Raw genomic sequence first — 14369 nt, 5'->3', positions numbered from 1 at the left:
CTTCAGAACCTCTTCCAATAAACTTCACCCTTGTCTTTTGTTTTTGCTTTCTGCTTTGCTTATCTCAGAGTTGGGTTTCCTCATTTCCAAATACAAGTGTCCTGATTAATATAAATATATTGTAGCAATCAGGCTAGGTTATGCTGTGGATTGACAATTTCCCATTTTAGTGAGTTAACTCTTGCCTGTGTCCAGCAGCAGGAAGTTTTGCTTGTTGCAGTCCTTCTGGAAGCAGCCACTGTCTTTAATTGGTTAAGGAAGAAAAGAGAACCTCTGGAGGATCTGGCACTAACTATGCCATACCCCAGCTGAGAAGTTTTGTGCCGCCTCCATTCCTAACTCATTAACCAGAACATGCCATCTGACCCTCCCAACCATGAAGAGAACATGAAGTACAATCCTGGCCTGTGTCTAGAAGGCAGAGGGCCAGAAGTTTGTTTTGTTTTTTTTTTTTTGGGGGGGGGGGTCCAGTCGTGGGGCCTGAACTCTGGACTTGAGCGCTGTCCCTCAGCTCTTCAGCTCAAGGCTAGCGCTCTACCACTTGAGCCACAGCGCCACTTCCGGCTGTTTTCTTTTTGCTTATGTGGTGCTGAGGAATCGAACCCAGGGCCTCAGGCATGCAAGGCAAGCGCTCTACCACTGAGCCAACTTCCCAGCCCAGGGCCAGAAGTTTTTGGTGAACACATCAAACATTTCAGGCTGTCCATTCTGTGCCTACCCCTCGGTCAGGGGACAGGGGCACCAAAAGAAGTGAGTCATTGCTCCCTTTTTGTTTTTATTTTAAAAATAAAAACCTATGCATACTGATCAGAACCTCAAAGATAAGGAAACAAAGGACTTCTTAATCTGTCCTATCATTTTTAGATGGTGTATTCTTTACCTCATATATGGTGCATGCACGTGCACATCTGAGGGGAGGTGGGGGCAGAGCACAGAATCAATGAAAAGCGGGTGAAAAAATACAGCAGAGGGGCCCATCAGCTATACTGGACATTGATGGAAGTGAACTGAGCAACTCAAGGGTGGTAATGAGAGGGAGAGAATGAGAGAGAAAGAGGGAACAGCTGACACTAAGCAAAAGGAAAGAAACGTACATATCACCTTATTTGTAAAAAATATATATTATTGCTACAGGTCATAGAGTTCATAAGCAATGTAGATTAAGATAATGACGACTATCGTTGTGAAGATTAAAAGGTGTTTATGACTTAAAAATAAATATCTATAAAAAAGCTTTATTTACTTTGTTATTTATTTTATGCCAGTTCTAGGGTTTGAACTCAGGGTCCAGGCACTGTCCTCGAGCTTTTTTTTGCTCAAGGTTAGTACTCTTAACACTTGAGCCACAGCTCTACTTCCAGCTTTTTGGTAGCTTATTGGAGTTAAGTGTCTCATGGGAGTTTCCTGCCCAGGTTGGCTTCAAATCATGATCCTCAGATCTCAGCCTCCTGAGTAGTTAGGATTACAAGTGTAAGCTGCCAACCCCGCTGCAGCTTTATTTGTTTTTGATTGACAATAACTGTACATCTTTATGGGATACAGTATGATAGATCAGTGTGTGTACACATTATGCCCTGATCAAATCAGGATAATAAACATATTCATCACTTTGTTAATCATTTCCCTTTAGTGAAAACATTAAAATCTTACCTGTTGGCTAATTTTGAAATATATCCTACATTATTAACTATGTTACCCTACTATGCAATAGATTAACCTCAGAATTTACCATTAATATCTAAGTATAGCATTGCACCTGTTAACCTCCCTCATCCTATCCTCTCTAACCTCTTATAATTATTTTAGTATCAACTTGTAGATTCTATGCTGTTCTGTATGAACTATTGCACTTAGGTTCATTAATATAGTTGCAAAATGATAGAATTTCCTGTTCTTTTAAGGTTGAATAGGTTCATTCATATTGTTGCAAATAACAGAATGTTCTTTATGTGGTTGTTTTTTTTTTTTTTTTTTTTCTGGTCCTTGGGCTTGAACTGTGAGCCTGAGCACTGTCCCGGAACTTCTTTTGTTCAAGGCTATGCTCTACCACTTGAGCTATAGTGACACTTCTGGCTTTTTCCTGAGTAGTTTATTGGCAATAAGAATCTCATGGCGGGGGGCTGAGAAGGTAGCTCAGTGGTAGAGCACTTGCCTTACATGCATGAGGCCCTGGGTTCGATTCCTCAGCACCAGACAAGCAGAAAAAAAAAAGCCAGAAGTGGTGCTATGACTCAAGTGGTAGAGCGCTAGCCTTGAGCTGAAGAGCTGAGGGACGACGCCCAGGCCCAGAGTTCAGACCCCACGACTGGACCCAAAAAAAAAAAAAAAAAAAAAAGAATCTCATGGTCTTTTTTGTCCAGGCTGGCTTTGAACTGCAATCCTCAGATCTCAGCCCCTTGATTACAGGCATGGGCCAAAAGTCTAGGATTTCTTTTTATAAGGTAATAACATTCCATATTGCATATTACAGGCATGTGCCACTAGTCCCCATCTAGGATTTCTTTTTATAAGGCTGAATAACATTCCATATTGCATATACATACCACATTTTTATCAATTCATCAATGAATGGACACTTAACCTTGTTTCCATTTCTTGGCTATTGTGAATAGTGTACAAAGAACCTGGTAGTACAGATGTCTCTTCAGCCTACGAATCTAATTTTCTTTAATAAACAGTAGAAGGATTATTTGGTTATATGCTGTTTTAATTTTTTTGAATGTCTTCTAAAATGGCTGTACTAATCTATATTTCTATACAGGCTCCCATTTCTTCACTTCCTAACCAACATTTGTTCTCTTTTGTCTTTTCAATAATTATTTGGTGGGAGTAATGCAGTTTCTCATAATCTGGATTTGCATTTCCCTGGTGACTTGTAATATTAAGTGTTTTTCATATAGCCAGTAGAAGTTATGGCCTCCCTCTCACTACAGTACACATCTGGTGCTAATATGAGTCCACACTGCTGCATGACAAAACTAGGGAATGTCTAGATTATGGATCATCAACTGAAATGCTTCCAGGGGTTGGGAGAGAGGGGGGTGTTGCTACAGCTAACTGGAGAACACACTATCCAATATACCTACTTCTCATCTCACCAATAGTCAGGCAGAAGGCCCATTTTTAAATACTTCTAACTTAAAAATCTATACATATAGTCATAAATCCTGTAAGCCAACGAACACACCTGTAGGCCAGCAGCATCCTATAAGTGCCCACTTGTCTCTCCCACCCCCAGTCCAGGTCAGAGAATGACATATTGCCATGTTCTGTGCTGATCTGTCCACACCAAGGGTGTGGTGCTAAGCCATGGACACTATACATAATGGGACATGCATGGATAAAGCTAGTACACAGGCAGGTAAGCAAGATTGATTTTAAACAGGTCAATTTTACTTAATCACTATTTTTTTTTTGGGGGGGGGGGTCCAGTCGTGGGGCCTGAACTCTGGGCCTGGGCGCTGTCCCTCAGCTCTTCAGCTCAAGGCTAGAGCTCCACCACTTGAGCCACAGCGCCACTTCCGGCTTTTTTCTTTTTGCATATGTGGTGCTGAGGAATCGAACCCAGGGCCTCAGGCATGCAAGGCAAGTGCTCTACCACTGAGCCACCTTAATCACCTTAATCACTATTTGCAACTAGTCTCTCCTACATCAGGTCCAGTGTTACATGGCAGAGGTTGAGGTAACAAGAAAGGCTCAGCTCTGCTCTTGAGGACCTTAATACCTTGAGGGGAAATGAAGGGATCTGAAGATCATTTCCCCAAAAAGCCTCATAGAGAACACATTCTAACAATGATGAGAATATCTGAGCATTTACTCTGTGCCAACACTTCAATGTTTTACCAGTCTGTCATTAGGCCACTTAATCTTTCTCATACCCTGAGGCAGATGCTGTAACAATGCTTGTTTCATGTAAAGAAACAGCTCAGGAAGGCCAAGTAAAACCAGTCACTACCCATGCAGTGATCTGCTATGATCCAGAAGAACAGAATAGACTATTGTAGAAAGTACTAAGGAAGATTAATCTAGTATCTGGCACTGTGAATATGTGCTGAATAACTTGTTTCTTTCCTCATCTCTGCAACAGTTCAAGAATAAGCTGTATAGTCACACACTAGGGCAACTAGAGAGGGAGGCTGATCATCAGATGGGCAAAACAGGAATTCCAAAAATGAGAACAGAACAGCTCTTCCCAGAATAATTATTTCCCATCTTGGCAGTGATACTGAAAGGTAATTATCAACCACTTCCCCTTAGACCCCTAAAATGCAGCATTTGGCACACAGGAATAGGAAACAAAGACCTAGAAAGGATAAGGGCCAAATTATGGGTAGCTAAACGATTAATTAACTAATATTGACTGACCAAAGACATATTGTTCAAGGGTGTACACCAGGAAAAAAAAAAGCATGGGAAAGGGCTTGTACCTGATACCTAGTGTTAGCTCTGTCATTAATTCACCGTGTGACTGTGAGTTTTATCCTAAGCCTCAGTTTCATTTCTGTATGACAAAAGGTTGGGAATATACCTCTAAAATCATTTCAGCTTGCTGGGGGCTCTTGGCTATTCAGAAGGCTGAGATCTTCAGATTGTGGTTCAAAGCTCAGGCATGAGGCTCCATCCAATTAATGATCAAAAAGCCAGAAATGGAAGTGTGGCTCAAGTGGTAGAGCTCTGGCCTCAAGTGCAAAAGCTAAGTGAGAGAACAAGATTTTGAGTTCAAGCCCAGATATCAGCTCTCGCTCTCTCTCAAACGCACGCACGCACGTGCGCGCGCGCGTGCACACACACACACACTTACTACTCCCTGCCCCCCCTACACACCATTTTGTGTTGAATAACTCACATAAATTATTTGTATTCAAAAGTCAGATCTCCAATGTGAAGAGACTTATAAATGTGGCTGGTCAATGAAGTTCACATTAAGTATCAGACTTAGGATGAAGAACTGTAAAATATCTCATTAATATGCTTATATTGCTTTATACAGAAGTACAGTAAATAGGGTTAAACATATTAAAACTTAACATCACTCATTTTTATTTTTCTTTTCTTAATGAGGCTCCTAGGAAATGTGATTTTATAATGTGGGTCCCATTATAATTCTAGTGACCAGCACTGGTTAAGGGGACACTGAAGCCTAGAGAGAGGAAACAACTTTTTTTTTTTTTGTCGGTCATGGGGCTTGAACTCTGGGCCTGGGCACTGTCCCTCAGCTCTTCAGCTCAAGTCAAGCGCTCTACCACTTGAGCTACAGCGCCACTTCCAGTTTTCTAGTGGTTTTTTGGAGATAGGAGTCTCATAGTCTTTCCTGCCAGGGCTGGCTTTGAACCGTGATCCTCAGATCTCAGCCTCATGAGTAGCTAGGATTACAGGCGTGAGCCACTGGTGCCCGGCAGGAAACAACTTTTCTACAGAGCCAAGACTAGAACCAGCATCCCCTCACTTCTCAGTCAACACTCTTCATTCTTAGTAGGCTATTGGAACCAGTCTCCAAGATGACCGCTAAAGATCATCACCTCCTCTTCATGAAATTAGATTCATCCATTAGAGGACTACAGAAAGAATAGTGACTTCTAAGGCTGGATCATAAAAGCCATGGTAACTCCTGACCTGTCCTTCTCTCTCTGGCATAATTTCCTCTGGGAAGCTAGAGAACATTAGAGCAGCTGTCTGGAGGGGTCAATATGGTACTGAGGCCTCCCTCCTGTCAATAACGAAGAACAACCAGACAATTCAGTGAAGCACTTTGGAAGCTGTCCTCCAGCCTCAGTCAAGCCTTCAATTGATAGTTGATATTTTTATTGTAAGCTCAGGCAACACCACAATCTATAAACAGCTAGTGAAGATTATTACAAGCTACACAACCCATACAAACAATAAATGTTTATTGTTGTCAATAAGCTTTGGTTTTATTAAATAGCAAATAATTATACACAACCTTAAACATCTCATCTAAGAAAACCTCAGCGCTTGGCCAGTGTGAGAAATCATTCCTGTTTTTCTTGTAGCTTCTGATCTACCTGGTAATGCTAAGAAAATTTAGGTAAATTACCAAGTTTAGAGATTCTACCTTTGAAGTGGCTTTTCCCTTTATTGCAAAATGCACCCAGGTCTCCTGATAATGAAAAACCATATCATATCACATTCACTGGGTAGTTCAGAGATTTGATTCCCACAAAGTCAAAGGAACTAGAGACCAGAATTGCTCAATTAGACACAACACTGAAAAAGTAAGAGGTTGGAGGCATGGCTCGGATGGTAGAACAATGGCCAGTGAGCAAAAGGGTTAGATACTGAGTTTGAGTCCTGGTCTTGGACAAAAAAGAAAAGCAACTGGAGAATGAAAGTGACATCTGAGTTCCTCTAAGCTGAAAAATGAGTGCTGATAGTCATACCAATGCTTTATATAGCATGTTGCTTTTCATGGTGTTTCCATATCTAATGTCTCTGAGGTAGGTGGATATGATATAAATAAATCAGGGTACACATAAGTCAACAATAGCTCATGGCTCATAATCTTGCTCTTGGTCTTATAGTCAGAGAATGACAAGCAGTTCTTTAATCTGGACTCTGACACCCGGAGTTGGATTGGGTTGCTTTCCAGGACAAGACTACCCTGACGGTATGAATCCCTTTTAGTTGGGGTCCTCTGAGACCAAAGTGCACTTAAAGGTCTCCTTAAAGACCTCGAGGAAAGGCGGCATTACTTCATCCACGGAGACGTGCCGCTGGAGCTCCTTACTCAGGGAAGTGACACCTGTCCCAACCAGTCCACAGGGCACGATGTGTTCAAACCATGTAAGGTCCGTGGAGCAATTCAGCGCCAGGCCGTGGGATGTGATGTGCCTTCCACAGCGGACACCTGAAAAGCAAGGCAAATGATCTTAGAATCCACAGCCTCCCCCTCCTAGGCCCGATCGCTGGATTTCACATTTTGTTTCTGGCACGTGTACTGTACATAGACTGAGGGTTTCCAGCCAAATGAGACGGGAGGGGGTAGTAATGTTCCACATGCGCTGCCCTCATAACAGGGAATTGCTTTAAACACTGAGAATCTGATGCTTTAAAACTTTAAAAATTGACACACAGAAAGCAACATAGCAATTCACTTGTAGTCCTTCCATCTGTCATAATGAGTATTGAATCAGAAGACTTCTGGGGACCCCTGTGTTTCCGAATATAAAATTGCTGCGATGAATCTACAAAACAATAACGCGGGGCGCCAGTGCAATTCAAAACTGACTCCAAAAACACCTTCTCCCGCTAGAGCTCTCCCTTCACCCCTCAGGCCTGGCCCCGCCCACCCAGGCCTGGCCCCGCCCACCCAGGCCTGGCCCCGCCCACCCAGGCCTGGCCCCGCCCACCCAGGCCTGGCCCCGCCCACCCAGGCCTGGCCCCGCCCACCCAGGCCTGGCTCCGCCCCATGGTGCTCACCGATCGCGCAGATTTTGCGCTCACCCAGCCAGACCCCAGTGTAGGGCGGGGGCCGCGCGCGGGCGTCCCGCAGGCCCCGGAGCTCGCAGAGGCGCACCGCACACTTCTCCAGCGCCGCCACGTGGGTGCGCAGGCGTAGACCGAGGCGCCGCAGGTCGAGCACCGGGTGGCAGAGCAGCTGGCCCGGGCCGTGGAAGGTGGCCAGGCCGCCGCGGCCTGTGGTGCGCACCTCGGCGCCCAGAGCCCTCAGCTGCGCCGTTTCCTCGGGAGTCAGGCCGCCGCGTAGCCCGGATGTATACACGGGCCCCGCTGGCTCGCAGAGCAGGAGGGCGCCCGCCTCGAGACTCGACCCGGCATCGGGGCCGGGCTCGGCCTGCAGCCTCCGCAGCCAGGACTCCTGCAGCGCCAGCAGCTCGGCGTACCGCGCCCGGCCCAGCCACACCACCCTGACGGCGGGCGGCGGCATCGCGCGTGCTGCGCGGTCTGCAGGCTCCGCCCTCCGCGCGGGGCAGGGACTGAGGCCACGCCCTGAGCCTGAGTTCAGGAATCTCCGTCCCAGCAGGATGGGCCTGACCCAGTGACCTCTTGTGTAGCACGTGGTGTGTTTGTGGCCTCAGCGTTAAGCTCGTGATGCAGCAGAGTAAGACCAGAAACAAAAATCTGACCTTGTTAAGTTTACATGCTCATAGCAGGCAGTAAGCAAGCACTGAAATACTAAATAGCTGGGCACGGTGGCATCTCCTGCAGTCTTTGCTACCCAGAGAGCAGAGATCTGAAGAATTTCCGTTTATGGCTAGCCAGTTCTCCGGACCTCATTTCAACGGATAGAATGGTGATGTGTGGTGGTATGGTGCCAGGAATCTGCCATCCCAGCTACGGTAGGAAGCTTGACATCGGTGGATCTTTGCCCAGGTGGGCCTGGGCATAAATTAGAAACCCTAGCCCCAAAATCAATAAAGCCACAAGGGCTAGTGTCATGGCCCAGGTGATAGAACACTTGCCTAGCAGGCTCTGAGTTAAAACCTCAGTATTATCAAAAAAGTATTAAAGCAATTTCTCAGTGATAAGTGCTAGAAAAAGTAAAGTAAAACATAGCAATATATGTGGGGTTGAGTTTTTTGAAGACTGGAAGGGAGATTAGTGTGCAAGAAATTTATTGTAGGGTAGGATGGGGCAGACCAGCACCTATAAGAGAGTAATCGAAGCAGGATTAGGAAAGGGAGAAGTTGAACAGGGGGGGAAAAAACCAACATCAGAGACCTTAGCCAGTCCCAAGGAATTCTCTGAGCCTGGTGTGACCCATTAGTTATTCCAAATTAAAGCAAGGGGACAAAAATTTATATATTGTGTCGACCAGTTGTAGACAATCTATGAAGGCACTTGTATAAGTTTTAGTGAAGCCCTGTCCCTGAGAGGAACTCAGTTGTGAGTTAACAGCTATCCATTCCCAAAAGCTAGGGGGATGACTAGATCCTGAGAGGGGATGTCTACCACAACATATTCTGTTTGTTGTATGGAACTCTGAAGCTGAGCGGTGAAACCTGGGAAGGGTTTGAGAGATTGGAATGCTGCCTTCACAGCACTCAGAATGCTGAGAGCTGGCCATGGAAGGGTTAAAGCATATAGCTCTGGAGAGGGTGAAGAGACCCGGTTTCTACACACACACACACACACACACACACACACACACACACACACACACACACACACACACACACACACACACGAGAGGGTGAAGAGACCCGGTTTCTACACACACACACACACACACACACACACACACACACACACACACACACACACACACACACCCTTTCTTTTGTGTGGCAGCTGTGTTGGGGACCTTTACAAAAGACCTTTACAGCTTAACTTTGGACTAGATAAGCAGACATAATTTCTGGACTTTCCCAGGGCAGCAGTCTCCTGTCTCAATAAGGGAACCAGTGTCTCTCACAAACTCTGTTTTAGCTCTGATTGCAATATTAAAATGGATGCTTTATGTTTTGCATGTATCCATGGTAACCTTCCCTGTGTGAACTCAAATAAATATGCTTGCTTGTGGGGATTCAGCACCCAAGTGCAGGAAAGCCTTGGGACCTCTGGTCTTCCCCTTTTTCTATCTGCCACATCTCTGTATTTTTCTATTTTTCTTCAGCCCAGTATCCCATCACGATATCTCAGGTTGCAGTTAACAACAGTTTGTGGTGTCAGTGTTGTTTCCGAAGATATTTTTAAAGGTGGGGTAAGGGGGGGTTGTTCTTATACATTTTTCTAGGCCCTTGGAAAGCTTATCACCACCAGGTGCTGTGCCTAATGGATATAAGATTTCTTGGATGAAAAGGACACTGTTGGAGAGAGGGAACGAGGATAAATGCAATTTTCCTCTCCTACTTTCTCTTTTAGACTGGGAGGTAGTCACTGTGGCTAGAGTGATTCAGTTTGTAATTTGTGGGGCTAAGAGTGTAATCCCTCCAGCACAAGTATTAACTAATCCTCATATAGTTAGGGAACAGTCCCAGAGTGGGGTGAGACAGGAAGTAGGGAAGAGTGGGAATGAAAGAATAATCAAACCCAGGCTCAGGGCCAAGAAATTAGAAAAGGACATAAAGTGGTGTGGGAAAACATGTACAATGGCAGGTTTGAGAGCAGATCAGAAAAGTCATTGTTAGTCATCAATGGCAGTGCTTTAGTTAAAAAAAAAATAAACACATTATTTAAATAGCCCTAGGCTCTGAGGGGAAAGTAAAAGAGATAGAATTATGCAAGGCCCTATCCAGAGCACCTAGAGTTTATAAATAGGTGTGTGTAAGGTGTGGGAAATAACTCAAGTAATTTGTTTCTTAGAAGATGAACTCAAGTTTAAGCAGGAATACCAGAGATCTGGGTTCATGTGCTGTGTCTTCACTATTTATCTGAGAATGTGAGCTACTTCAGAATGAGAAATGCGTAGTTTTATTCCAGCATTTCACCTAGCCTTGAGCCTGACACCCAGAAAGTTCTTAGTAAATGCTTGCAGAATGAATGAATGAATGAATTGTTAAATAATTTCTTGTGTATCTAGAACCAGGGGTTTCAATGATTAAAAAAAAAACAGCATATAAACTTGGAGTCAGAGTGACTAGAAGAGGTTCTTAGTAATGCTAAATTTGCAGGATGTGAAAACCGTTATTTGGCTCTTATCACCCTAAAAAGTCTTCATACTATAGAAGGCTGAATTAAGTCTAAAGGTCATGAGACTATGTCTTCACTATGTCTCCTCACCCCTTCCTGCAACACATTGTCTGTGCCAATGCAGTATTCTGTCTTGGTTATTTTGAGCAGTAGTCATCATCTGACTTCTCCCCTCAGTCCTATAGTCTGAGAACACAGAGTAATCCACTGATGCAGTATTCAACATGTGTTGGGCACTCTAAAAGCTTTAAAACAACCACTGTATTTACTACTTTCATAGCCATGAAGAAGGTACCGTACTACTTGGGCCCTGTACTTTAGAAGCCTGTCTGTCAACACCCACACCTCCTTCCCTTACACATAAATTTTAATAAGTCATTAGTTTTTGCTTCAACAACCTGAACACTGGCAGTGCATGACCCGTAGCTTCTCCTGCCTTACCTTCACTCAGGCCCCGGGCTCACACTTCTCCCATGTCTTGCTTTGTTGTCCTTAAAACACAATAAATAAATACAGGTAAATCCCCAGGTAGTACCTCATTTGAACAGCTGGGACAAATGTATTTAACCTGTTCAATTACCACCCTCTCATTCATGGGTACAGACTATTTCCATACCCTGTGGGTTGATTTTCTGCTGTCCACCTAAAGTGTGGTAAGTGTGCAGTGGCAACAGATCTTGGATAAGAAGAGTGACACATGAATTAATGGGCACCAGGAAATCTTTTCTCTCAGATAGCATGAATACATAATAGGATGCTGTCTCCCAGAAGAGCAGAGAATCAGCCAGGCACCTGTGGCTCATGCCTATAATCCTAGCTACTCAGGAAATTGAGATCTAAGGATTTTGATTCGAAGTCAGTCCAGGCAGAAAAGTCTGTAAGACTTATCTCCAATTAAACACTACAAAAGCTGGAAGTAGAGCTATGGTTCAAGTATAGAGCTCTAGCTTTGAGTAAAAAAAGCTCCAGGACAGTTCCGAGGCCTTGCATTCAAGCCCCAGGACTAGCACAAAAAGAAAAGAAAGAAGCCGGGAACTGGTGGCTCACACCTGTAACCCTCCCTACTCAAGAGGCTGAGATCTGAGGATCATGGTTTAAAGCCAGCCCGGGCAGGAAAATCTATGAGACCCTTATCTCCAATAAACCCACCAGAAAACCAGAAGTGATGCTGTGGCTCAAGGGGTTGAGTGCTTGCCTTGAGCTGAAGAGGTCAGAGACAGTGCCCAGGCCCAGAGTTCAAGCCCCACAACTGACAAGACAAAACAAACAAAAAAAAAAAAAAAAGAAAGAAAAGAAAAAAGAAAGAAGAACAAAAAATCTGTTTTCTTCCTTCTTTTTGTGTTTCAATTTATGATCTAGAAACAGCCTAAAAATTGCCCAATATTTACATCAATTGCAAAGGTAACAAATAAATATTTTGCAATATTAAACAACATAATATCATATGACTCTTTTTTTTTTTTTTTTTTGGATAGGTCGTAGGGCTTGAACTCTTGGGACTGGGCACTGTCCCAGAGCTCTTCAGCTCAAGGTGAGCACTCTACCACTTGAGCTACAGCATCACTTTCCATTTTCTGGTGGTTAATTGGAGATAAGAGTCTCAAAGACTTTTCTGCCAGGGCTGGCTTTGAACCATAATCTTCCGATCTCAGCCTCCTGAGTAGCTAAGGATTACAGGCATGAGCACACGGCGACTCATTTGTTTATATGGAGATCTAAGTATAGCATGTCTGAAACATGGTATTGATTTTTTTGTTTTGGTGGCACTGGTTGAACCCACTTGCTTCACACTTAAGCCAGAACCCTGACCCTTAGTGCTTTAGGTTTTTTGTTTTGTTTTGATAGGGTCTCATTTTTGCCTAGGCTGGCTTTGGCCTTCTATCTCCCACCTTCAACTCTCAAGTAGCTTGGATTACAGTTTTTTTTTTTTTTAAACCAGGGCTGAGAACCGAACCCACGGCCTTGCACGCGCCAGGCGGGCGCCCTTCCGCTGGGCTAAACCCCCAGCCCCTGGATTACAGTTTTTAGCACTGCACTTGGCTCTTTTTCTTTTTGGGGGGTAAGGGGAGGGAAGGGAGGATAGGGATGTACTCAGGACCATTTTTTTTGTATTAGCTTAGCCGTAACTTTAAGGAATAATAAAAAAATCACAATACAAGTGATAACTTACATGACGAAATAAAAATGTAATTGGTTAAATGTTTATAATTTTTATAAATTTATTTTTATGTATAAATACAGTTATTATGTATTTTGTAATTTGTTATATGTCCCTAAAATAACATTGGACTCTAGGACTGCATTTCTTTCTTCCTTCCTTTTGGATTTCTTTCCACCTGGATCCCATGGACCATGGCCAGGAGTCAGGATGAGGGAGAATTGGTAGAGTAAGAAGAGAGTGGAAGTGATTAAAAGTTGAATGACAGTCTGGTGGCTGTGAGGTCAAAGCCAGGATGGCCCCTCCCCCCCCCCAAGAAGGCCAGACTTGAGGAGGTGGACTGCTTCCCTGCCTGGAAGGAAGAAGGATGTCCGGAGGTCAGGAATGACATTAGTGTTTTGGGGGCATGGGAGAAAAAAGTGAGATAACTAAATTAATGAGGAAAGGCAAGCAGGAACTACAGGATGTCCATAGTGGCCTAGGTTCCAAAAAATAAATATACCTGGAAATAAATACATACATAAATAAACAAGTACAGATTTTATGTAGGCCCCCAACTTCACCTTCTTACAACTACTTTACCAAGGACTAGGGTAGCATTATAACCTGGGAAGGGAAACAAAGAGGTTTTCAATTCCAGCTGCTCTGGGGGAAATTACAAAGGAGGTCTGACGCTATCTTTGTTTCTTTTTCAGAATGAAAAATACCTTGCCTGACATGGGCACCCTGCCACCATTGGGGGAACCGTGAGAATCCAGTTTGTTCTCAAAACACTGCCATGATGAGGTGAGGTCACTGGGAACACTGCTTTCCTCCGTGGCCATCCTTACCAAAAATACTAAGTGACTTAGAAAATGTCCTGGAAGAAACTCTGAAGTGGGTATCAGGGCACAAGGCTTCTGGTCTGGTACATTTATATCGGACCTGGGTGCCTTAGGACAAGTCACTTTTTCTCTCTTTATTTTAGCTCTTTCTTGAGCAAACTGAGAAGAGGTAACACATGGCCTCTGAGTATATCTTATCTTTCATATTGTATGAGGATATGTTCTTTTCAGACCCTTACAGAGGCAAAAATGGAAGTTGGAGAGAGAAAAGAAAATGATGAGCTGGAGGATGGAGCTAAATATCCCAGAGCTGAAAGGGAATCTGAGAGGTCATTTTCCCTCCCTTCCTTCCTTCCTCCCTCCCTCCCTTCCTTCCTTCCTTCCTTCCTTCCTTCCTTCCTTCCTTCCTTCCTTCCTTCCTTCCTTCCTTCCTTCCTTTCTTCCTTCTTTCCCTCCCTCCCCTCCTTCTTTCCTTCTTCCCTCCTTCTTTTCTTCTTCTCTCCTTCCTTCCTTCTTCCCTCCTTCCTTCCTTCCTTCTCTCCTTCCTTCATTCCCCCTTCCTCCCTTTTTTCCTTCCTTCCCTCCTTCTGTATTCACACCTAAGTCTAGCCCTGTGTAGGGAAGTAAGGAACAGAAATGATCAGACTCAGGCCCTACCTTCTTAGAGCTTACAGTCTGAAAGACAAAGGGGGATGGCCAGACAGGAAGTGGGATGAATGATCAGGTTACTGAGGTCTGTGAGCAGGGAACTGGGTGTGAAGGGTATGGTACAGGTATGT

The 14369-nt window shown here is 44.2% G+C and overlaps 1 protein-coding gene across 2 annotated transcripts; it reads right to left on the bottom strand.

The window, feature by feature from the left end:
- Positions 1-5871: 5871 nt before the first annotated feature.
- Positions 5872-7903, bottom strand: Lipt2 (lipoyl(octanoyl) transferase 2). 2 transcript variants are annotated; one of them, XM_042688027.1, is made up of 2 exons: positions 7438-7903; positions 5872-6865 (listed from the first exon to the last, which is right to left on the bottom strand). In XM_042688027.1, exons 1-2 carry the CDS (start codon positions 7901-7903, stop codon positions 6639-6641), a joined length of 693 nt encoding a protein of 230 aa, XP_042543961.1. In that variant the 3' UTR covers positions 5872-6638. The 2 variants fall into 2 exon arrangements, with proteins under 2 accessions (XP_042543961.1, XP_042543968.1); XM_042688034.1 differs by having other exon boundaries at positions 7462-7903.
- Positions 7904-14369: the final 6466 nt, after the last annotated feature.

This window comes from Dipodomys spectabilis, unplaced genomic scaffold, assembly GCF_019054845.1.
Source record: "Dipodomys spectabilis isolate Male_0828 unplaced genomic scaffold, ASM1905484v1 ptg000003l, whole genome shotgun sequence".
NCBI classification, from domain to species: Eukaryota; Metazoa; Chordata; class Mammalia; order Rodentia; family Heteromyidae; genus Dipodomys; species Dipodomys spectabilis.
The sequence above is the reverse complement of the archived record's forward strand: the minus strand, read 5'-3'. Positions and strand labels throughout refer to the sequence as shown.

Bases quoted from the DNA above. Each gene is read 5' to 3' on its own strand.
- Lipt2 (XM_042688027.1), bottom strand. From the start codon at position 7,903: ATGCCGCCGCCCGCCGTCAGGGTGGTGTGGCTGGGCCGGGCGCGGTAC. The intron at 6,866-7,437 runs GTGAGCACCATG...CTTGCTTTTCAG, and splicing joins GCGCAAAATCTGCGCGATCG to GTGTCCGCTGTGGAAGGCAC.